General features: G+C 47.0%; 1 protein-coding gene across 9 annotated transcripts in view; it reads right to left on the reverse strand.

Moving 5' to 3' along the window:
- Positions 1-24,815, reverse strand: part of ZBTB40 (zinc finger and BTB domain containing 40) — a 61,470-nt gene that overhangs the window by 11,012 nt on the left and 25,643 nt on the right. For 3 of the 9 annotated variants that reach the window (XR_014895870.1, XR_014895871.1, XR_014895869.1), the window contains exons 9-20: positions 24,415-24,613; positions 22,865-22,998; positions 21,683-21,845; positions 16,700-17,104; positions 15,961-16,167; positions 14,482-14,646; positions 13,837-14,051; positions 12,992-13,154; positions 12,575-12,661; positions 11,401-11,627; positions 7,862-10,485; positions 6,222-6,311 (exon numbers count right to left, since the gene is read on the reverse strand). Coding sequence is in view for 5 of the 9 variants with exons in the window: in XM_085305180.1 (XP_085161306.1) it covers positions 10,288-10,485; positions 11,401-11,627; positions 12,575-12,661; positions 12,992-13,154; positions 13,837-14,051; positions 14,482-14,646; positions 15,961-16,167; positions 16,700-17,104; positions 21,683-21,845; positions 22,865-22,998; positions 24,415-24,613 (2,163 nt within the window). In the remaining 4 variants the exon portion in view is untranslated. The other 6 variants (XR_014895868.1, XM_085305180.1, XM_085305185.1 and 3 more) reach the window with 6 other exon arrangements.

The following is a 24,815-nucleotide window of genomic DNA, read 5'->3' on the forward strand; positions in this document are numbered from 1 at the left end:
CACAAGACTTCAGTCACTGCAGAAGACAGGATCCTGAGTGAACTGGACCAGTAGTTTGATCTGGCATATCAAATCCTGTTTCCTCATTGATTTTCTCAAAGGGATGCTCTGGATGATGCTCGGTGTATGAATTTGTGTGAGCAAGGGATATTAGAGACTCGTGCAGTGAGATTATAACTGACACTGAAGGTCATTCTCTCCTAAACCCCTCTTTTCATGCATTAACAACTTAAAAAAATCTTTTTCTTTGTGGTGGAGGTGTCTCAGGCTTCATCACAGACCAAAGGTTTTTTGGGGAAAACTGAGTCAAAATTAATTTCCACAGATGTGTTTTGTATTACCTTAAAAAAAAAAAAAAAAAAAGGCAGAAAGCACTCCCTGGCAATTACTTGTCATAATCCTCCCATCATCCTGCCCAGCAACAGCCGCTCCACACTGCCACCGCTCCTCCTCCAACACGAGGGAGACCAGGAGCCAAGGCAGCCTTGTGCGAGTACCACCACGTCTTCTCCCTTCCCACCGGAGCTGAGCACCAGATGGCTGGATCAAGGCACCCTTGCATGCCCATGAGATGCCCTTTAGCGACCAYTCCTCAAGCAGACACACGGCTGACCCTATTTTTCCCCTCGCATTGCTTTCCAGCCTCCCTGTAGCTTCCTGGGAACAGCTTCCAGGCTGATTCCTGTGTGCTTAGCACCCCCAGGGCCAAATGGTGATGCCAGGCCAAGGCAGGAGGCTCCTCATTTCAAAAATAGATGCTTCCCTTTCTGGAGACTAGAGGCTGCCATACCTTGTCCTAATCAGGGTTTGTCGCTAAAAAGGAGAGGATCAGGAGGACTTCCYGAAACACACGTCCCCAGTGCACGGAGGGAAATAAGCATGCAACAAGCCACGCACATGCTGCTCCCAAGCAAAACAATTTCCGCAGGTTAAGCTGCTAGGCTCCAACTCCCCAAAAGGCTCGTGTGAAGTCATCAGAGCACCAACAGTGTTGCTYTTCCTGAGGGTTCATCACTATCGAGACATGCTCAGCAGGCGCCAAGGGCCAGGTCAACATCTCTGAATGAAGCATGGAAGCTCCTAGAGGTTGGGGGGTGTTGGAGAGACTCATGCCCAAGCCTATGGGCTCTGGGACCAGGCAAGTCCTACAGCCTCTGCTGAAGCCCATCACCAAATAGGCTGGGAGGGGACAAGGGACCACATTTATCCCCATATCCCGTAGCCTTTGCTCCCTGTTGCTTTCAGATTCTTTCTGCTTCCCCTCAAGGCAAGAGCTAGGCTGCTTTTGCATCTAAACCAATGTCCATTAACCCTTCTGAATTACAGGTCTGAGCAATCCCCCTCTGCCTCAGGGAAGTGATTGTTCCCTGGTACTAGATTGACCTGATAGGTCTAATCAGGCTCTACCAGCCCCTACCTGCAAGCACCTGGTGTGAACAGACCCACAGGAACGGACTCGTTACACAGAAAAGGAAATTGCATTCGATCGCTTTGGCAAGGTGAGCTCCCAGCTCCCCAGAGGTGAAAGGGGAGGCTCTCATCTCTGCTTGGAGCAGCTAATACTCTCACACTCACCACAGAATGGCAGTAGGAGGGAGGAAAAAAAAAGTCAAACAAGCTGCAAATACAGAAAAGCAGCATTCGGCAGTGTGGTGGGGGAGCTGAGCTGTCCCAGGGCCACATACCGTATCTGCTCGGGCATACAGCTGTGTAGGGACACAACCAACACATGGAGGAGCACAGGGACCCTGCTCCCCGTCGCTTCCCAGAGCAGCTCCAAGAAGCTCAAAATAATCTCTCAGGCGTTTGCATTTCTCTGCCAAGTGCTGAATCATCCTTCTGCAATGTTTGCATTAGGCATGCAGGAGCAGTAGAGCCTTTTGCAGCAAGGAACAGGCGGTGGGGGGGGGCAGGTACAAGCACACAAGAAATGAGAAATACTAGCAGCAGGACTCTTGCAGTGCTGCCTGTTCTGCCATTCCTCCTAAGACACAGCCTGTAAGCCAGGGAGGAAAGAAATCTCTGCACCCAAGCAGGTCAGACTCCAGTTGGGAGCTCTCCTCACAAGTTATCTTGGCTCCTAGGGCTGGATGACAAGCTTTGCTTCCCAACACATCTCCCTTCCCTTCCCTACAGCACCSGCTGCTCTGACCACTGCTCCCTGGTTCCTGAGCAACGAGCAGGATGTGGCAGGCAGGCTGGATGTGAACGCCAGCCTAGGTGTCAGCAAAAAGGGGAGTTTTGCCATTTTGGTACGTCTCCAGGGAGGCAGCACTTAGCTGATGCCATAGAGGGAGGAAGACAAGTCTTGAAGGATCATCTTCCAAGCTCAGAGCACCTCACTATAAGTAGGAGGCAGAAATGAGCACCCTGTTATCCTCTATATCCTGTGTCTGCCTGCATTCCCAGCTATCACATTCATCTCTCCTCCTCTCCCAGGCTGCTGGGCTCAGGTGTATCCCAGGGGTATACCGCTAGAGAGAGGTTAGTTTCTTCAGCATGAAAGGTAAGTCACTGCAAACCCATCAAGAAAGTTCTACCCATCATCACCCTTTTCTAGAGCTGAAGCTGACCCAACCTTAACCCCACAAAGCACAAAGCTCCTAGCGTTCTTGATCTCATCACCTACCTCAGGGTCCCATCAGCTGCACCAGCTCCTGGCCAGCTCTATCTAGTATTCATCAGCTCTACCAAACAAAAGCCAGGCATTTTTTCTGCCATGTCAGCAGCTGATACAATAATCCAAACTAGCATATCATATGAACAGCACTGCCTCACTTTAAAAAAAAGATAAATAAAAAAGAAAGAAAGAAAGAAAGAAAGGAAAAAAAAAGTCTCTCCCCTACAAGTGAGAATTGGATGAGTAAAACTGATTTCATTTATCTGGACTTTTCAAGAAATCTTTAACAGTGTCTTCCACTATGAGGATTTAAGAAAAGCTTGCAGCCTATTCTAGTTACGAACAAGGACACCAGAACTTGTGTATGTTTAACCGATCTACTAAGATGTGGCAGATAGCAGAAGATTATCTGGGTTAGTCAATGACAGAGGCTGGGAGGAGTTGCAGAGAGATTTCATTGCTAACAGACACCAGTGTCACTGCAAGGGAAACATAGTGCTGATAAATGCAAGTTCATGCATGCCATAGGGATCATTTGACCTACTCCTGCCTATTGCCAAATAGTCACTAGGATCTGTAACCAAGCCAGAAAAAGTCCTGTGTGTCACTGGACAGCTCAATAACAACTGCTATTAAATGCCASAGACAATCAGCACAAGGGAACCACATTAGTTTTGATGTTCAATGGGCTAAACAAATGCAGTATTATTATGGTATCAAGCACTGACTGGTGATGTATCTGTACTCTAAACACTATCTTCATTGTAGCACTGGACTAGAAAAGGAGAAAACAACATGAGTTGGATACATGGAAGCACCAATAGGTCTGTAATGCAAAGGGGTCCTTCCAGCTGCCTGTTCAACTTCCACCCAGCATAGATCAGAGTCAAGGAGACCCTTGACTCCTGCAGAAGGCCAGAYACTGGAGATCTTCCAGGTGTGCATCTTTTTGTAGTCTCTACAGACAGCAAAGCCCTGCATAGGGCTCAGCTCATGGCTACCGTGCACTGAGATGCACCATCTCTGAAAGTTGATCTTCCCCAAAGTTCACCCTCAAGTGACAACAGCAGCTCARGTGAAACTGTGTGGAGGGCTGGAGTAAACCTATTGGGAGACTCTGTTCAGAAAAACACAGCAGAAAGAGTAGAGCAGAGGGGTACGGGTGGGTGGCTGGCAGGGTCTGGAGCACCACCCTTCCCTACCAAAACGCTGGCCAAGGCCAGTATCATGGAATAGCTGGCATATGGGCTTTGCCTCTTCGGACAGAAAAAGCCAGAATCACATGTCTAACCTATTTGGACAAATAAATTTGTTGGCARCTACTCTGCTCTCAGTGAGGATGCGTTCAATAGGCACATCTTAAGTCAGCCTTYTCCATCTGCAAGAGGGCCTGGGATCGGTGGGAGAGCTGAGAAGCAAAGAGAACGACACAAGCAGACAGCCTGCCCAGATGGTGAGTGGCCACATGTCTGGCCATGTGTTGCAGGGCTCTAACGTTTCCTTYATGCCTTGAATCAAGGATACAAACCAAGCAAACTTGACCCAAAGTCCCCAAGAACAAGACAGGGACCAACTGTTAGCATTGGAAATGAAAGAAATCACTATTTGGATTGCCCTCAATGCTGGGCATCCCAAGGACGCCCAAGAGAAGAGAAATTATACATATCCAGGCACTTGTGCTCTGAACAGATGGATCCTTTCTACTGCTGGTGCTTTTCAGAGCTTTTGCCTCCACTGGGTTACAGACACATTCCCCCAGTGTGGTGGAGTGAAGGCTGCTACCACATTGCCCCTTAGCCACACTGAGCAACTGGAGCTCCTTCGTACAATAAGACAGATCTTCTAGCCCTGGATTTGCGCTGATAGTGATTATCTGCACTGTCTCCGGTTTGTCATCTACTTGTCATATGTTGCRGTGAGTGAGGATATAGGAACGACCTCTAGTTGCAGCAACGATGAGAGCAGAGGGCAATAGTAAAAGCSTCCTGACTTCTGCCAAAAGCAGCTGCTAAAGTCCCCGAACGTCTGTCACAGCTCCACAGTCCTTCAGTTACTACCACAGTCCTCAGGACGCTTTCAGACATCGCTTTCCCGGCTGCAATCTCCTGCCCTCTCCACATGGCCGGCTTCTTCTCTTCCAAGATGCACAGCCTGACAGTTAGCTATGTTAAGATGCACATAGTTTGACTGAGCCTGCATGCTAGGCAATTTGGACTCCCAYTGCTCTTTATTGCTCATCCAACCTCTTCGTCATCTGTGCACTTAGTCAGCAAGGACTTAATATTTTCTTGCAGGTCACAGACAGAAGCGGGCGCTAAGATCTGACTTGAGGGTCATTCCCAGCTCCGCTCGCCTTCATAGCTGAGAGTTAGGAGAGTAACAGTGGGCACTACAGAACATCTCTACGGCTTATATTAAATGGATTAAGAGCTAGCTCATTTTTAATCGGGTTTGTTTAAATATGATTAGAAATCTGGACAGACTTCCTGCTTTATGTAATCATAAATGGAGTAGAGCTGGCAAAGTGAATGCTTCTATTTGCACTTCCTTGTCACATGTTAAAGATCAGCTACCAGCACTGATAAAAGAAATTACTGTTTTAACACAGGAAATAGGGAGTCRTTATAACTTACTGCAAGAAGGCACCACGCAGCTGACTGCGCTGGGGGATTAGAGGCATTAACTGGATGCTGGAGACATCCGTGCTGGTGAGAGGCAGCAGAGTCTTCTGTATTAGCCAGTCCAACCCCTTCCRTTACAAAAGGTTATTGAGCCCATCTCTTGGGGAAGCTCTTCAGCCCTTATTGTTTGCAGCAAACCACTGATATTCAGGAGAAGGAATTCCCTCTGGCTATTGAAGTGTCTCGTCTTTGCCCTGTGAATCGCTGCTCAGCACTTGCTGAGCTGGAAGCCGTTAAAAACATCGTTTCCCTTTTCAGATCTGAATTTGTTGGGGATGTGCTGGCAGCCTGCCAGACCAATAATGAAATCTGCCAAAACATCAGCATCAGCTGCTGCGCGGGGACTACCAGGGCCTGCCAGCCAAGTGTGGGGTCAGCCACAAGAGGCACAAGGCACCAGSGATTTGAAAAAAAGACTTCACTGCGATCGCTTCGTTCCCTTCTCCTCTCCCCCAGGGACTGCGCCCGAGGATTGAGATGTGTCAGCAGTGTCAGAACACGCTTCCCTGCGAGCACAGGACCTGCTCCACAGTCCTACCACCTCTATCCCACACTCCTAAGGGGTGGGCAGTGATATGTTTGCACCTAATCTCAGATGGGTTAGATTTAAAGCAAAAAAAAAAAAAAAAAAAAAAATCCAGAAGACAAAATTTGCACACGCAGTGTTGAAACAACACCCTGAGGCTGCAAAATCGCACTTTACATCAGGAAAYGCCAGTAGAGGGTTGCTCACACAAGTTACAGCACAGTGGCACACCGCATTTTCCAAAAGATCCTTCAGTGAACAGGACAGATGCCAGGTAAGAATGGAAACTGTACAGATCGTGGACATTTTCTAGTAGTCCCAAGCTTAACACTGCATGCTAAATGCACAAATTAATGTATGAGAGTCTACAAACCCACCTGTTTAAATCACATACCAATTGTTAACTGATCACATTCAAGAGCAAGCTTCTTCCGTGGGCAAGTTATTCACACATTCTGTCCTTTTTTTCAAAAGAATCTGGCACCTGCAACAGAAAGACACAAAGGGCAGGATGTTCTCCTGCTCCAGTCTGAGCTGGCAATAGCTTYTCCCCTTACAGGGAATGACATCATGGGCAAGAGATGCACAGGACCCCAGAATTTGTAAGCCAGTGAGTCACCCAATACCTGGTGGAAGACCTTCAAAAAAAAAAAATCACGTCTTGAGAAATACATATTTTCCTTTCAATCGTTTCACATAATGCTGTGTAGAAACGTATCCCATTCTCCATGTTTTATTTTAAAATATATGCAATATAGTAAGAAATTGCTAGTAATCAGTGTCTTCCATGTTGTGTACACCATACTAGGATGTGCCCTGGAAAACACATCTTCCTTCTGGGTAGGACATAGCTGTTGTTAATGCAGCAATTTGCTGACATGCGTATTTCATCAGTCAAAAAGAAAYCTGAACCGGAATCTAAGTTATTATCTCCTAAAAATGGTACAGGAGATGTTTGATGATCACTTTASAGTTGCAAGAGCACTCACACAGCATGCACAGCTGGTATGACTCTGCTGAAGACTCATCCAACCTGGCTCTTGCAGGGAGATACACATGCATTATGCCAGTGCTCAGAGTTAACTGGAAACCCTGTGGGTGCATCAGAGCTRTACTGCACCTCAGCTTCTGTTTGAATTTAACTCCAGGTCATTTGCATGTACCTGCTTCCCAGAGACCGAGTGACAAAAGTCCTGAAATCTGGGAAACACGGCAGGAGATACAGCCATAAACAGGAGACATCATGAGGAGGCACCGTCCCATTTTATTGTTGATGCTTGACGATGCTCGATCAARAGGGACCAACAGATCAAAACCAAAATGGATCACTCAGGTGTTCTTCCCAAGCAAAGCTCCTTCTGCTTTATAAGAGAGCGATAAATAAGATAATCCTTCTTACCAAACCCTGTTAAACTTTCACTCTTCCTCTAGAGCTTTTCACTGAAGGAGATCAGCTTCTCCTAACGCCCCATGACAATGTTGGCTTCCAAATGATGGCCTGGACACATACAAAGTTCATACCCTCCAGTAGCACCAGGGTCAGGTTCTCATCCATGGTGCTTTTCCAACATCAGGGAAGGAATGAAGTACATTACAGTTTTGAGGATTCAGCAACAAAATTGTCACACCAAATATGTTAAGCATGAGCAAAGGCTCAAGGGAAAGTAGGGCACTGCAGTTGAGCTGGACAGTGCAAACAACAAATACTAAAATGGAAGAAGTCTCTGCTAGATGGGTGGTTTGGCAAGAGACCCTCAGCTATACAAATAAAGCATGGGCAGAGAGAGGCAGATGAAAAAAGTAGAAAGGACTGGACATTATCCCTCAGTACTAGAAGTTATAGCCTGGAGAATTCACTGTCTGCTCAACAGAGCCTTTGTGAGACTTCTGCATCCACAGAGGTGAGCAGAAGGGTGGAATAGCCTTCCACCTCACCCAACCYATACCATGGGATGAGATCCAAGGCTTACCTCCCAATACACCTATACCTTAAGATCATTAAAACATGTTTGTTTGTTCAGTCACCATCCCTACCTTCACTCTGAGCACTGCACGCAGCTTTCCCACCTCCCTGCATCCAGGAATGCWCTATCTTGAACATTTCCCACTCCGCTCTTCTCCAGGCTGAGGGGGGTTCTGGGCTTTTGCACTGCTTCACAGWAACAGCTGTATTTTCACTCTCTCCAGAGGTGAACATGGCACAATTTCTGGGTCTTCTTTAAGCAGCAGTGTCCCRGGCTTGGATTTCTGGTTCAGCTTCATAATAGCTCAAGAACTCTCCACATCTGCCAGCCCAAGAGCTGGGGAAGAGCTTCAAAGTTGCAGAGACACCTGGCCATTAACACTAATCCTCAAGACCTTGAGCACCATCTCCTGGTCATTCCTAGATTCAGTGCAATTTAACCTCAAACTTCCTCCATTTCACTGTGGCCACAAAGCCTTGGGGACAAACAGTGAGAACCACTGAGGGAGAGAAAGAAGGGAGCACTTTGTTACACATGCARCATCTCAATAGGGCCATATGCTCACCACCGAAAAAATGATACTATGCAGAATATTAGATCCATCAAGTCCCCACTGCAGGAGCACACTTGTTTGTTTCTATTCTTGAAGTTGTAATAACAAGTGACAAACTARAAAACTGGCACAAAAACTTTGGCCCATTTATATGCAGCTATCTCTGTCTTGTGATTGTGAGCAATCAGGAGAAGATGCTGCTGCAAAACTCCAATCTGTTCATCTTCTGCACTCCTGTGGCTCTGGGCAGCATGATAAAACAGGCACCGCTAACCACAGGGTCTCGGTCTGCAAGATACGGCGAGGATCACTGCTCAGTATGTAAATATTGCAGTGGCAGAGTTCAACCTTTTGGCATGAGAGAAAGGAAGATAAATGCTACCAGTCTCCTCTGAGCCACAGGAACCCTGCATCTATCTAATTGCACTTCATAATGGATTCAGCAAACCATTAATTATCAGATTATATTTTAGGAAACTGCAAATAAAAAAGCTTTATGAAATTTCGTCTTAAAGGGGCCATTGTGCTGCAATGAAGTTGTTGCATCGTGCTGGCACCAGGGAAACAAGCTTTACACTAGGTATCTGAATGTATTTTACAAAGCAACGTATTGTTTGCCACAGGGAATGGCTATGTGCAATCATGGCAGTCATTATGTGCTCAGACAGAAGTACCTTCGTTAGTGCCAATCCATCGATAACAGTATTAAACACACAAGCAACGAGCGACCCTGGCATAGAGAAACAGTTGTCAGATGCAGGAGCGTCAGTATCTAGGTGAATCAGATGAAGGGCCAGGAGGTCTCAGGGCCGTTCTCTGCTCACAAAGAGGACGTGGATGTCCAGCCTTGGCTCTGATCCTTCTTCTCAACAGACAGTCGTGCTGACAGCCACAGCACAAACATGGATGGTATTACACCCGCGCTACACAGCGTATTGCCAGGCTTCCCAGGAGACAGGTAACAGAGGCAGCTGCACACACAAGGGGCTGGTCAATACTGGCAACTTGATTTAACTCCCAACCAGTGATCTGGGTACAGCACAGATGGGAGGCAAAAGAGACTAAAGTAGAGCCTGTATCAACCCTGACAGAAGGATGGCACGGCAGGCATTTTCCTGAACATCTAAGACAGCCAGCATACATCTGCTAAGAGATGACTCTATCCTGTCACAACGAACAAGGGTTGGTTCTACCTGCTCAGTTTATAGCTGCCAACAGCCCACCACTCATTTCTATGCCTTTGCTAAACCTTGTTTCCTTTTGTCAGGTTGGCAGAGCCATTTAACACAATTTCGAAGAAGTCTCTGCTTGAGTAGAGGTTCAAATGATGGCTCTGCTTCAGGGAGACTTTTCTAGCTGGACCAACAAGCAGCACTACAGTAGAAGAGAGCAACAGGAGTGACAAAGCAGTCTTGAGAAAAGCTGCAGGGTAGCAGATACCTGTGAGAATATTTCTGATTTAGCCATAAGAAGTCTCCACCTCCTCCTCACATAACCTGAATTCAAGACAGCTTTTTCTTTGGTTTCAAAGGCTATTTTGTCTGCCTACCCCGTATCACCCCAACTTTGTCCCAGGTTGCGTTAGTCTCCTCCCCTCTAACTCTGCTCATGGTAGCAGAGAGTCACACAACATACTCTATCTTCTGTCTTTCCTCCTGCTTTTTTATTTTTCTTGAGTTGGGAGGGCTGAGTGGCTCAGCTCACCAGAGCCAGCAGCTGCTGACTCCAGGGGAAGGAAGATTTTCCAGGCCCACATGAACATTTACAAGCCTCTCCTATCCTTGGCCATGCTGTTTGCTGCCTGTCATTTCTTTTGCCAGTGTCGCACAGCTGAGATTACTTTTCCAAGGAAACCCTAAATCTCACTGCTGTAGCAGCATAGCCAGGTATGGATCCAGTACCAGTCCAATGGATTCCTGAGGCTGTGCATGGGCACCTGCTCCTCACTCTCCTTTGGTTTCTTCACAAATTAGAGTGACCTTGTCATCAAACAAGTCTTCCATAGTCACTGCCACCAGCTCTGAGCCAGCTTGGCTTACTTGTGAATCTGGCAATGTCACAAAGACTTGGGAGCCAGCAAGCTGGGCCTCATCGAAGGAGATTATGTGCTCTGCTGCTCCTTGCTCCGATGTCTGGATCACCTGTGTGGAAGACAACCTCAGAATCAGACAGAGGCTTACAGCATTGCTTTCCCCACAATAGCTTTGTTATTCACATCCTTCCTTGTCCAAGCTCCAGTAATAAAATTTAGCTTYGCACTGGAGACCAGCAATTACAATAGGCATGAGCCTATTGGGAAACTCCAAGCCCCGCCCGCCCCCATATACACACACTCCGATGATGCAAAAGAGAAGACAGGAGAGCAATTTAAATATTTCTCTCCACAAAATTGCTATAATTTAGCCCCATAAGCAGTCGTAGATAATAAAGACTCTATGATTACACACTAGTGGAACGCCAGCCCAGGGAGTCTCGGCTTATTCAAAAAACTACTCTCCACTGATGGCTGAGAAATTAAAGGGAAATTCTGGGGCTTCAAGGCCTAGCTTTTAGCCTCTGACAAAACAGTTCTCATGGAGGATGTTATTGGGGTTGTAATAGTTTCTGAATGAAAAGGCAGCTCTGCAAATACTGTCAGTCCCTCTCCCTCAGCTCCTGACAAACAGTTTGTGAATGGGAATCACTGTCTGTGAAGAATAAAGTACAAAGGCAAAGAAAGGGATGTTAGCGATGTGGGTGCAGCTGGGTTGGAGCCGCTGCCTTACCCCATTCAGGACTTTGAGTGCTACAGCATTTGCATCAAGCTGCTCCCCCTCCTGCAAGTTAATCTCTTTAGCACAGAGAGCACACATATCCCAGAGCACTCCAGGTTCAGGAGGCCCAGAAAGAAAATACTGGGGGGAGAAGTGGTGATAGGAGCCACAGAGTGCATTTGGGGAAAGAACAAGAGGGCTGGAAGGGAGAGGATGGATGAATATCCAAGCCAGGGCCTTCCCCTAGCAGCCTGGGGGCCACAGACCAGCTCTGTGAGCAGTGCCAGTTRGAGCAGTCTTTACCTGCACAATCTGAGCTGTGGTAGCTTGAGCTTCTGTGAAAACCACCTTGGGATGCTCAGCACTGTAGTGACCCTCCAGCTCGCCTTGAGAGGTGAAGAGCTCCCCACAGAGCTCACAGGTGAAGGTGCTCTCTGTCTGCTTGAAGTGCTCCGTGGTGACGTGCTGCTGCAGGGCCCCTGGGAAGCGGAAGGAGGCTGAGCAGTACAAGCAGCGAAATGGCTGGGAGCCTGGGGGAGACAGCATTGCTCTGAGCCTGGGGCACAAATAGCCAGGGCTGGGAAAGAGCAAGGGCAGCCCAAAAGCAACCCAGGAGGGCTGAGAGCAGATAAGGAAGGACAAAGAGGTGAAAATGGCCAGGATGTGCACCGCACCGTGTGCAGGACTGAAGCCTCCTAAGGTCTCAGRGCCAGATGTGCGATCATCTCCCTTCTCCCTGCTACACCATTCTGTCAAACACGTAGACAGTTCCTGGCTGTTCAGATTCCTTTCAGCTCTAGGATCTTCCACCTCAGGTATTCAGAGACTAGGTTTGTGTATCCGATCCTGGCTAACACTGACCCTTCTCGCAGAAATTTTTTTCCCTGTTCCCTCACTCCCTCTATCACTGCTCCTTACTGGTCTGGCTTCTGCCATTCCCAATTCAGGCACTGTGAACCCACTACCCATTCCAGCACCTCTATCCTCTAAGACACAGCTGTGTCTGTCTTCTCCTTCCTCACTCTCCAGGCTGCTGTTGGTTGCCCTCTTTCATCTTCCCTGATCTATCTTCTTGCCCCTCTCCCCCTTCTATCACTCTCCCATTCAGAGCCCTGGGGTACTCCAGCCTGCCAGTTCACCCTCCCTCTTCTTTAGGCTTGCAGCCCTGGTTCCATTCTCGCACTTGCGCAAAGGGCCCCTGATGTGGTCTGTTCAAGCCCAGGTCCTGCTCTGATCTTTCCAGTGCTGAACACCCTTTGTCTCCCACCAGCTTCATCCTCCATAAAGCCCAGCACCCAGAGTCTGGTTCCAAGTTCCTCTGTGCTGATGCCTCCTCCTTGCTGTGTCAGCCTTCGCTGTACTTCTTACAGCTTAGACATCAGCTCACAGACAGGAGCAGTCCGCTCTGTACGGTGYGGAGCATACCTGGGTACTCCTGGGTCATGAGGCAAAACAAATAACAGCAAATTAAACAGACCTGAGTGCCTGCACTTCACATGGACCTGCAGGAGAGCCAGTGTGGGGAAGAGCTCCTTGCATGTCTCACACTCGTGGAACTTGACATCTGCACACAAGACAGCAGAGAGAAGGGCATGCATCCAAGGCCTTTCATAAGGGGCAGCATTTCTGGATCAGCTCTGCCAGTAATTCAGCAACACAACACCTGCCTACAGACACTGGGAGTACCTTTGGAGGTAAGGCAGCAAAAGGAGAGACCACCAATGAGTCAGCTGCAAGACACTGASATAAGACTTGCCAAAAGAGACTGTGACAAGAGTATGAGGAATTTACTCTGATCACAAGTAAACATGAGGCACAGCCTAGTCCTGTCAGAGTCATAACGCCTCTCCTAGCGCTCACCGTGTGTTTTCATTGTTAATGAAAGCGCTATTACCTGTGTGCTCTTCCTTGACGTGTTTTCGGTGAGCAGCAGTACTAGAGAAGGTTTTGTCACAGGAGCTGCATTGCAGAGAGGAGAACTTGGAGGAGCGATGATTCTGAGCTGCAAAGACATCAGGATGGTGGGTCCGGTTGTGATACCATAACCCTGACAACTGCTGCAATGATAAGGATCAAAGCATGGTTACAATCCAAAACTATTCCAGAGGCATTATGACAGCAAGAAACCGTGCATGAAAAGCAATGGGAACAGTGGAGCTGTGCTCAGCAGGTATGAGACACCAGCCAGACCAGCTCATCCTCCCACAGGACAACAGTCAACACCTCACTTATGCTTCCATAATTCATTTATATCAGAAACCCAACACTGCAGAGATGCAGAAGAAATTTATTCCATTATCCCTAAAGAGTTCAACACTGCTAAGTCCTTCATCCTTATCTCACTCACCACTGGTCCCCTTTCTCTTTTCCCTTGGGGGAGTATGTTCCCAAACACACTCCCACTGAGGAGTGCTATTTGCAATATAAGTATTTTTATTTCTGTAGTTCTTGCAAGTTAGAAACTTATGCGAAACAGATCCCTGGGGGTCCAGAAAGGCAGGTAACGTAACCCTTTGCAGTCAGGGTCCATTCCTCTCAGTGGAGCTGCCTTCTCCCTATGGGTCCCAGAACCCTGGGACCTCCTCTGTGCTCCTCTGTGCAATTTTTCCCTCTGCTGATAGCAAACTATCATGCTGCTGCACTCAGTGTGCACAGGCAGCAGCAGCAGATGATCTGGCATATTAGCAGGCAATAGCAATCTCCGGCACACGGAAGCCATTTCTTGCTGCACCCACTCACCTGGTAAGCTTTGTCACAGATCTCACAGCTAAAGGGCTTTCCTCCAACATGGGTCACCATGTGACGCTCCAAGAGAGAAGGAGCGCTGAAGACTTTAGCACAGGTTGGGCAGGGGTGGTACTCCCGCGAATGGGCTTCATGGACATGCTTGCGGTGCTCCTGCAGGGTGGCAAAGCTCATCCGACACTTCTTGCAGTCATACGGATCTTCGATATCTGACCCCCAGAAACGTAATAAAAATAGGGGAAATCAAGACAGAAAAAGGAATTAAGAGGAGACTTCACAGAAGGAGAAAATAAAGGGGAGAGAAGTGTTACTTTTCAGGCAAAAAATAGCATTTAAGGTTCAGCTTTGCATACAGMTGTTCTTATTCCTGCTTCTAGTGGTGGATTCCCAGCAGCCCACACTCCATCTGGAAGCAACTCTGGCTGTATCTTTAGGATAATCCTACCCACAGGACCAACCCACAAAACAGTCTCATTTCTGGGGGAAGGGAAAGATTCCACCATGAAACACCCAGTCCACGGGCACCAGTGACTCCTGTGCAGGCCCCCTCCGGCAYGGGCAGAACTGCTATGACCCTGCACAAGCTGCACTTTGAGGGCTGCATTGTCAGAGCTGGGGGAGGTGGTGGGTCACACTCACTGTGAAAGGTTCGGAGGTGGATGGAGAGCCCGTTGGCCTGTCGAAAACCTTTTCCACACTCCCTGCAGACGTACGGCTTGTCCCCCGTGTGAGTCCGGACGTGGCGCGATAGCTCGATGGACTGGGCGAACACTGCGTCACAGTACTGACAGGCGTACATCTTCCCTGCAGCRACACCCGAGGTGAGAGCCTGCACCAAACACAGGGGACAGGAGCTCTGGCTGCACTAAGSCCAGTTTTGGGGAGAGAGAGCAGAGACTGCAAACTGCACAGAACTGCACAGGCTTTCCTAGGGTAGCTAAATCATGTCAACAGGGTCACAAAGGTCTTAAAGGTGATGGAGAAAAAAAACTCACCAGCACAGGGAATATACTACAGAGCCCAAATACACAGAGGTACTACAGTGCTGGTCAAAATGGATTTTCCTGCTGCATCACACCTGCACAATGCCATAATGCCTCGGTGTATTTATTGCAGTGATGCATCCTCTGTTCCCATGAGCCAGAAGAACATRCCTAAGACCTGGCTGCAGAGTGGACTGCAGAGACGCGAACAGAAGCACTGACATGGAAAGCTACATGCAATTCAGGTGTTCTTGAGTAGAYCAATCACATTTTCATATTTTGCAAAATACACTGAATTCTGACAACTAGTTTCAAATAAAAGAAAAAGGCTTAAAAAATTCACTTCATTGTTCCCAATATTTAAATTAAGACTCTTTTCAGCAAGTTAGGGCAGAATAAGCATCAGATGGGCAAGGGTGTTTCCAGGTGTGAAAGGCAGAACATTTGATGGGATAGAGCTGACAGCAAAGAGGAGGCAGTGTGGGGATAGGGAAGGGCAGAAAGCAAGAGGAAAAGGCAGGAACAGGCTGCAGAGCACTGCCACACAGACAAGTGCTTGGCATTTCTCCTAAGAAAGCAGAAGGCAGGCTCTCCAGTGCACCTGAGCAGGGAAATAGGAGGCTGGTGTGAAAACTCCTTAGCAGCACTGAAGTAGGTAAAGGACCAGCCAGGCAGGGAGAAGAGTTTCCACRAGATGAAAGAACCAGAGAAAGCAAGTTGACCAAAGAAAAGAGGAGCATTTTGTTCACAGAGCAAGCATTTAGAGGTGAAGAGAGAGARTGGAGCTAGTCAGGAGGCAAAAAGGAAGGCAGAGAAAGGAACAGACCCACGTAACTGAGCAAAACATTGAGGGAACTAATGGGAGAACCTGGAAAGGTGAGATGGGGGAGCAGCAGAACAAGGGAGAGGCAGAGCAGGGAGTGAGCTGAGACAGCAGCTGAAAACATACAGGTTAAGACAATCTGYGAGCAGACTGCTGCCAAGAGCTCCTGCAAAGGATGGAGAGAGGCTGATAAAGCAGTCAGCTGTCAGACACAGATGAAAAAAATCAGGGTAGGAAGGGGTGGATGGAGTAAGACATGCCCTGTAGTCACAGCACCAGGCTAGACTATCATGGCCCATAGGGAAGGCTCACCCTCAGAGTGCTTCTTCTTGGTGTGGTAGGCGAGGGCTGAGGCTTGCATGAAGGTCATAAGACAGTGCTTGCACACRAAGGGACGGTCCCCAGTGTGGAGCCGCAGGTGGTTCTTCAGCGTGGAGTTGGCTGCAAACTTGGCCCCGCACTCTTCACAGGAGAAGGGCTTCTCATCGAAGTGCTCCGTCAGCTTGTGGTACTGCATTCCTGGAGGAGGAGTGGGCAGGACACCAACGTGGCATTAATGTCCTACACACGGACACACTCCCATCCCTGCCTGACTCTGCTAGAGAAGCACCTCCTATTGAGAGGGGATGGATTTACCCAGCAGGGAAAGCCCACAGSCCCCTTGGGCAGTGCTGCGCTATGGCACTGCAAGCCAGCCGTAGGGTGAGCAGAAGACCTGGACTCTTGTTACTAGYACTGCTAAATCAGCTGAAGAACTGGAACAGCATGATTATTTTTGGAGGCTTTTAAATTTGCCAGTAGCCCCACTTTTCCTTGATGAGCCATGTGGAAAACCAATTATAGAAGAACTAATCAGAAAGTGGTTGCGCTCAGTGGGGCAGGAGAAATGAGCTGAGCTGCATTTTTCCCACACATGGTGCTCACAGAGCTGTGAGGAGGAGGAGGGCAAGAATTCAGASTATCACATTACTATACTGTCCTGGCTGCCTCCCTCAAAGTCCATAGGGTCCTAGAGCAAACACCCCCGCTCGCAGCCTATCACTGTCCCTACCTGAGGCATGAGCAAACTCTCGGCCACAGATGTCACACGTCACAGGGAGCCGCTTCTTCTTCTTGGCTGTCCCCACTGCCCCATGGACYTCCAGCTGATGTTTCTCTAGCTCCTTCTTTGTTGTTCTGACCTCATTGCACTCCTTACACTGGATTTGCTTTCCTCTGGCCACCCGACAACGTTTCATGTGCACCTTTAGGCGGCAGTAGAAGTGGAAGCTCTTATCACAGGCTTTGCAGACAAAACTCTTCTTGGAAGAAGCTTTCTCTTGGGGTTCCTTCGCTTCCTTGGCCCTGGCACCTCCTGCCTTGTTGTCCTCTTTATCCAGAGCTTCCACCTGGGATTCGCTGTTCACCTTCCACTTCCTGATCCCAGGTTTCTCCCCGCTTCCCTCAGTCAGGATCCCTGTGTAAAGAGTACCTTTTTTTTTTCAGTGCTGATCAGGAATACCAGTCACCAGCCTCCCTAGTCTCCTATTTCCTGAAACCTCCCACACAGGAAGCCCTCCCCTTGCACCAGCAGGACTGTGAGGACGGACATACATTGGACAAAAYGTCCCATCAGAATGGTGGCACATTGCTCTCACTGTGCAGAAGTGGTCACGGCAACACATGGTACAAGTCATGGAAAAGCAAGCCTTTAATTTTTTCCATCAAAAGCACCCACATGCATCAGGGGCTGGATTATACAAGAGCCAGGGCCAGATTTTCCAAAGAACTCACCTAAGTAAGAGAACTCACTCCTCACCTAGGCAATGAAGACACATGAAGTTACGGCTGTGCATAAATGAAGATCTGGACCTCAGGTATGATAGCCTCACTAAGTCTGCCACTGAGACTTGATATTCATCCATTAACTATAAGAAATCTCAGGAACACTTTTCAAACGCAAACTCTTTCAAAGAGAACACATAATCTTGCTACGACCCTTTTAAGTCTTCTGGTTAGGACCCTGAGGTATTTTAAATTGCTCATTACAGTCACTTCTTACAAAGTCTAATGCTTTTCTTAGTCTCTGTAACGCCATCATCTCAAAACACACAAGCTGGAAAATTCACCTAGGAGCTCAGTCTACAGAAGAGCCTCACAGGGAATGCACGTATGGAAGAAATCAAAAAACAAACAGATATATTTGGCTTCTTTGCTATAATGAATGTGTGGCCATGGAAACCAGTGCAGACTTCTCATTTTGCCAAGACACAGGAAATTCAGCCTGTGCTTGCAAAACTTCATTTCTCCCTTCTTTGCTCTAGGAAGAGCTCAGTAAAGCACTCTCCCTCCTGAAGAGTGATACTGCCCTGAATTTCCAAACAACTARAAACCAGTTGACATGTTTTAACAGCCTGCCGACTCCTGAAACCTTATGATATCTAGTGGTGGCACACCAATTGCAGAATACATCAAGAGAGAAAAATAGACAGCAATGAAGACTACTTTCCTGTTTGCCCTCTGTCAAGATAGTAACTCACATCTTTTTCCTCTGCATCCCTATAACCAATACTGCAAGTTTTTTTGATCTAAACAAAGACCACCTCCCAAAAACGTTGAACTTTGAAAAGACTCATCTTGTTTGGCAGGATGAACGTGGATGAAGATATGAACACCAAGGAAATGCCCAAAAGAACCGCTACAGCAACATGGGTAGAACCTGAGTCACACTGAAGTGAAAAGGAGTTTTGCCATGGACTCYAACGTGCCAAGAGTTTGCACAGTCCTCAGGCTCTTAGAGCTGTGATAGMATTGTTCAGAAACACAAGCAACATACAGCTGTGTAAAGCTGTTTGAAGCACCAGAAGAGCAGTAACTTTAGAGTCAAATGGCTCTTCAAGATACCTTCCATCTTCGATGGACACATGCCCAGAACAATCACGGGGAAATGTTTTTGCTGTGCTATTCGTCAGGGCAAGGGTGCATAGGTCCTAAGTGTGCATGTGCACTCAAGCCATGGCTTAAAGGACTAGGAACCAWAGCACCAAGGGCCTCTTTCCCAATCCCAGCTTCTGAGAAAGAAAACCCCAGTGTTGAAAAATACTACAACTTCCTCTCCGCCTCTGTCAGTTACCAGCAGTTTAAGCACATCATAARCACATCAGGAATGCTTTAAGAATTAATCAAGGTACAGCTTTGTTGGAATATATGGCTCTGCAAAAAGAACTCCTCCTGTGGGGAAGACCACATTTTGTATCTTGTTAGARCAACATTTAGCAACAGACCTTATCCACTAAGCTCCTCTACTCAGAGATGCAGGAAGCTTGGAGGTCGATCTAAGTGTTCACAAGAGAAATAACACCTGACTGAAGAAGTGATTGCACACAAAGTTTGAGACAGGAACAGACCYGCCTTGGCTGTGTCCCTGGCTGAGCCTCCTGAGAACACATGGAGCCTGAGGGTACACATATACCAGAAAGGCATCAGATAGGAATTCCCAATTATGGAATCCTCTGAGTCTCCGGCACTCTTTTGCTTTCTGCGCTCTCTAGTGGCAAAAGACAACCAGCACTGGAGAGAGGGGAGAAAAAAAGTCTGCTGTTAATTATAGAGCATATTACTGAGTTCCTTTTCTTCTCTGTCTACTGAGTCTGTAATCCATAACCGTAATCCTTAATCCTACTGTAATCAGTAGGCTGCCCTACTCTCACTGCAAAGCATGGTAGATACTAGACTCCATCAGCATCAAATCTCTTGAGGTACGACCATCTTGTCTCTCACTTTTTCAACTTCTAAGCTGGAAGACAATTCCAGTTACTCCTCTGCACCTACCTTGTACTGCAGGTCATTCAGATTGTTTCCAACCTGTGTGGAGACATCTGTGACTATAGTCCTTTACAGAGAAGAATGGCATTTTGCTTACAGACCTTTCAATTTAATGATTTTGGGGACTCATGAACCTAACTATGACATGTGTGCTTAGACTTTACAGAGATTTTGAAAGCAGCTAGTTAGCAAGGATGCTGTGGAAATGGCCAAACCTCATCATTGCACATGCTTGCTGCCAAGAATAAAAGTGCTCCATCTACAGAAGTTATATGAAGAGCCAATTGACTTGGTTTTGTACCCTCCACCAAAGAAACCAACCCATTACTTTGATGATGCTGACCATGGATGAGGATAGATGCAGACAGTTTCCTCCATGAGGAGTTCTGGTGCTTTCTGAGTGATTCGGGTCACCTACATTAGGTATAGAAGGTCTTCCTCCCCCTCCCCCCGCTATTGTAGAGACRTAAAACACTGGAAATGCAAACAGTACAAATCTCCATGTTGCTCATATATTCTTCAGAAATACAAGAGTTCATCTGCTTAAAGGGGAAGCTCACATTCCTCAAACAAAATACCCTCTGTTATCATTCATATCTCAAATGAAGAGCCACACAACTGAAGCAACCTGCAACATTCAGGGCTGGTAAGCAGTGATTTCAGAGCCGAGGCTAGCCTAGAAATTAAGATATGGAAGCTCGATTTAAAGATCTGTAGGATGCCAAAAAAATGGTTAGTTACTGGCAACCCTCCTCTGGACACTTCATACAAAATATATGTTTTGGCCAGGTAAATGCAGTTTTCCAAGGCTCTTCGTTTTGATGTTGTTTCTTGCTTGATTTTGTCTCAGCATCTCTTTGGCTTGAAGCCCTGCAAAGATTCTTAGTAACAGCAGTCTGCTCTAATATTGSTGCCAGAGAAGCAGGCATCTGCCAGAGCAATTCAGTCAGCTCCCCAGATCCCTTGCTGGTAAGCCTTRCAAGGTGTCCAGGAACTAAGGTGTGCAACACATTCATAAGCATGTACAATTTTTGCTGTCTTACTTCCACTGGAGTCCCCAGGGCATCAGCCACTGTGTTACAAGCCCTGGCACATCTCATGGTTAGACAGGGTCAAGGAAAGAGATGCAGGTAACTGCAGCTTCATCAGGGGACAGAAAAGAAATGGTAGAAAGTAAGAAGTCACATTTGTATGAATACCTTCATTAGAGCCATAGCCAGCCAAAAGAGCCGTTTTGAGGGGTAGTAGCTCTTTTCCAGTTAGAAGAGGGGATCTGGATTTGAATTGCATGTGAATACCACCTCTACAGCATAGTACATCTCTCATGGAGACAGTTAAGGCCACATAATACATATAAAGAAGAAGGAAGGTCAGCAGAGCATGTGCTATTCCCTCAAAGCTCTATAGCCAGARCAACAAGCCTTATCCTTAATTTCTTCTGTACATCCACTGTTCTGAATAACCTGATCCCTTCAACAACCTAAGCTTCCCAATTTCTAGAGCTCAAATTGTTATCTGCATTTGTTTCACTCATACCTTTGCCAAACTGGTACAATATGTAACATTCCCCCACTGCTGTGGGACCCTCCCAGGGACCACTTACCCTGCAAAAAGTGTATATAGCAAGGCCAAATTAAGACACAGTGAGAAAGTTAACTCAGAACATAGTCTAGGACTTCAAAGAGCACTGCTACCGTGTTAAAAGACTCATGTTTCCACAAGAGAAACATGCTTTCACAAGCTTTCTGCAATCAGCCTGTGAGGTATCCATGCACACACAGATACGGTCAACAGATTATAATAAGAATACAAACTGATGCAGATGCAAAAGTCTGCAAATAGGAGGAGACAAAGAAACCCCATGCTAAGGATCTAAGTTTTGAAAAACATGTCAACACACAAATTATGTGACTAAGCTGTTAAAATACCTCCAGAGCAAAGTCTGGGCTGGAGAATCATGAAAACAGTTAAAGAATACCAGTATGTGGTTATTTTGGTCTCCATGACCTTTATAACATACAAATGTTTATCTGGTGCATTGTGGCAGCAGGAAAAAGCATCACCCTGTGAATCCTCTTGTAAGTACAACCCAGACACCGGCAAGTAAGCAGTTCTGTGAGATYATCTCAGACCTCCAGGACACTGAGTTCTTCTACAACTCAAATTGCTCAAAATTCCCATAAATGAATTTAAAAGCTTATGTAAGGATCAAAGTCTGTGCATTGCTTACCCACATGCTCTAGCTCCTGCATCACTGGCTGTAGGTCCGGGAAAGACTCGTGAACATTGCATAGCAGCTGACAGATGGCTGCGACAGACTTCTCTTGCGCTGTACTCAGAGCTGCTTTCAGGGAGGCCTCTGAGCTCTCTTTTTGAGCAGAAATACTCAGCAGCTAGAGAAGTAAAAAGAAGTGTCATGTGTTAGAGAACTTGGGCTGCAAAGGGTAGGAAAGGTCTGGGGGTGAGGGTACTTCCTCTACTTTTGTTTCATTTCTACTCCTGGGAATCTGCTTTGAGAAACCAGAGAAAAAATCCTGTTCTATACAGGTCCATGCCCTTCCATTCCCGTATGTGGTAGCTTTTAACTGCAAGAACAAAGTATTTCGGGATTTAAAATGTTGCAACAAATTAAGTTATTGGACCTTCTGTACTGGTACTGACTCACCTATAACARCCTCTCCATGGAAAGAGTTTTCTCAATGCCCTACAGCAAAGATCTTCTAGCTAACTTGTAAACCTGTCTTTCATACCCAACTCCCCTTTGGGTTCTTCTCTCCCTTCAAAATCCAACCCTCCTCGAGCCGGTCACTGCAAAGAAATCCAGGGTGAGAATCTGTGCATGTGCATCTACAACTGCAGCTAATGAGAACCAGAATGAGCAGCTGCTTTAGTGGAAGATGCTCGCCAAATAATTACTAGCTAATACAGTCAACTATCAAAAAGCAAATACTACTGCAGACTCCAACACCACAGGACAAGCTCTCGCAGCAGTGGCATCCTCACTGCATTTTCTAGGAATGCTTCATTCTCGTGTCAGCTAAAGTCTTAAGACAACTGGCTCAAAGGAAAAACCTGCTTCCTGACAAGACTTTAGTGCCCCTGTAGGGCCAGAATGGGTTTTCTGCATCAGAAACACTCCCCTCAGCCCTTCCCCTCTGCCCCCCACCCTTTTTAATGATATCAGCAGTCTCTCACRGGCAAGTTCTCACATCCAGCAATTCCTACACAGTTTACATAACACACCTGATACAGTCTCACCTCAGTAGAGGGCACCTCCAACCTTGAACGTCTTCCCTGGCCTAAGCAGTGTCCCTTGATTTCAGGCAGACTACTCTATGCTGGTCTGTCCACGCACTGAGCCGCCCTGGACACAAGGGTGGCTGAGGATATGCACCGCATCATCCCCCCATACCTCTTTCACTGCTTCGGTGAGTCCTGCTTCCGCCGGAGCCAAGCATTCCAGGTCTGCTCGCTGCTTGATGGCCTCCGAGATCAGCTTGCTGTGACGCAGTATGATCTCAATAGCTGTGCTTTCACTGGTGGCCACTAACGAGGGGAAAAGAAAAAGGCATTGAAAAAAAAAAAGAGAAAAAAAACACAAAAGCCTAGGAAAGTCTAAAGGCCTTGGTTTTGTTAAGCTCTATCTACTCACTCCTAAAGCTGAAGAGAAGTACCTCCTTCTGGGGAGTAGGAAAAAGTGGAAAACTGAGGGAAAATTTTGGTTACACTAACTGCAGCACTGACATYATCCAGCAAAAAGTCAGGTTAAAAAAAAAAAATCTAGCAGACCTCTTTCCAATATTTGTCCAGCTTTGGGTGGGAAGTTCAGGTTTGCTAGAGGATATTACTGAAAGAGACATTAACAATTTCAGAAACAGGCACGATTCTCCCAGGACCTAACCCATTCTCCAGGGCAGGATTTCTTTTCTCCCCCAACCTCAGATATCTTGCTTTGACTTAGTCTTGTGCAAAGAAACAAGTATTTCTAGACACAATTCACCTCGTCATACAGCAACCATATTAAAAAAAAAAAAAAAGAAAAAAGAAAAAAGAAAAGAAAAGAAAAAGTTAAACCATGTGCTGCAAGTGCCGATTTTCCTGTACTGACCACAGAGAGGATGCAGAAAAATAATTTGGATAGACACAGCTACACCACAGGTATTTGAACATAATCAGGTGAATCGCTGCTTTGCATCCTAGCATGCAGTAGGCACAACAGGGTTAGCACATGTATAACAGGATTCTGTGCAACCTCCATCCCTTTCACTATAGTGCCATCAATGCAAGCATCCTCTTGCTTTTGYGAGATTTCCACAATTATTGGAGGAAAAAAAAAGATAGTTTAGGTTTTAAAATAGGAAAATGTAATTATAGATGCTCAAAGCCGGCACAGAAGCTCACAGCCACAGGTCAAGGCTCCAGAGAGGGCAGGGTAAGAGCTGCACACACAGACCCTCTCATTTAAGCCACACTTTCAGTCTGATGGGCCTTCAGCTTCAAGAACTCTCTCAAGCTGGATTTTAGCACAGAAAAAACAGGACAGCAGCTACAGAGGAAAAAAGTTCAGGAGCAGCCAGGTGTCCTCCCAGCTCTCAAAAGACTTGCTCATTACAAAACTTTAGGGACCCCTGTAAAATAGGGCCCCAAGAAGAGCTCTCAAGTAAAGCAGCCACATTTGTGGATGAAGGTGCCKATCCAGAGTCTGATCAACAGTTCGTTTCAGAGGGGATGCAGATTTTCAGATAACTTGTGTGGGGAAGAGGTATGAAACAGGAATGCCAGGTAAGGTCTGTGGGGAAAGTATTTCCAGCAGCCAAAGAGTGCGTGAAAGGATCTGCAATATCTACAGCTGGAGACAGGAAGAGGTAGGAGCACCTTTTTGATGGCATTTGGAGAAGGGAGATGGCTCAGAAAGGGGTATCACCAAGGACAGATTTCTGGTCCAGAGGCTGAGATCGTTACCTGCTTGGAAGAAAAAGTCTGCGCCTGGTTCTTTCTGGATCTCCTCCATGAGCACGTTCAGTGGAAATTCAGCCTCTCGCACAGCAAAGAGCAGCTGCCAAATGGCAGACACTGACAGAGACTGTTTGTCAAGCGCCGCAGACACCAGYGAGACGAAACCACCTGAGCCAGTCTCACGCTTCACAATCTGTTCCATTACCTTCAAAAGACCAGCAACAAGGCGCTAATGAGGGATCTCCATCCATCTGCCCAGCCACACGCCAGCCAAGACCTCTTGGCTCACCTCAGACCCAACCTCTCCTAACTCCTGGCCCCATTGAAGGCCTGGCTCGTGACACGATTCAACTGACGACTGCTTCAAGGTCTAGCCCTTCGTAGAGATGCATCGGCCATCTCTTTGA

The sequence above is a fragment of the Rhea americana genome, unplaced genomic scaffold, assembly GCF_003343005.1.
Source record: "Rhea americana isolate MKP2758 unplaced genomic scaffold, rheAme1 scaffold_217, whole genome shotgun sequence".
Classification (NCBI taxonomy): Eukaryota; Metazoa; Chordata; class Aves; order Rheiformes; family Rheidae; genus Rhea; species Rhea americana.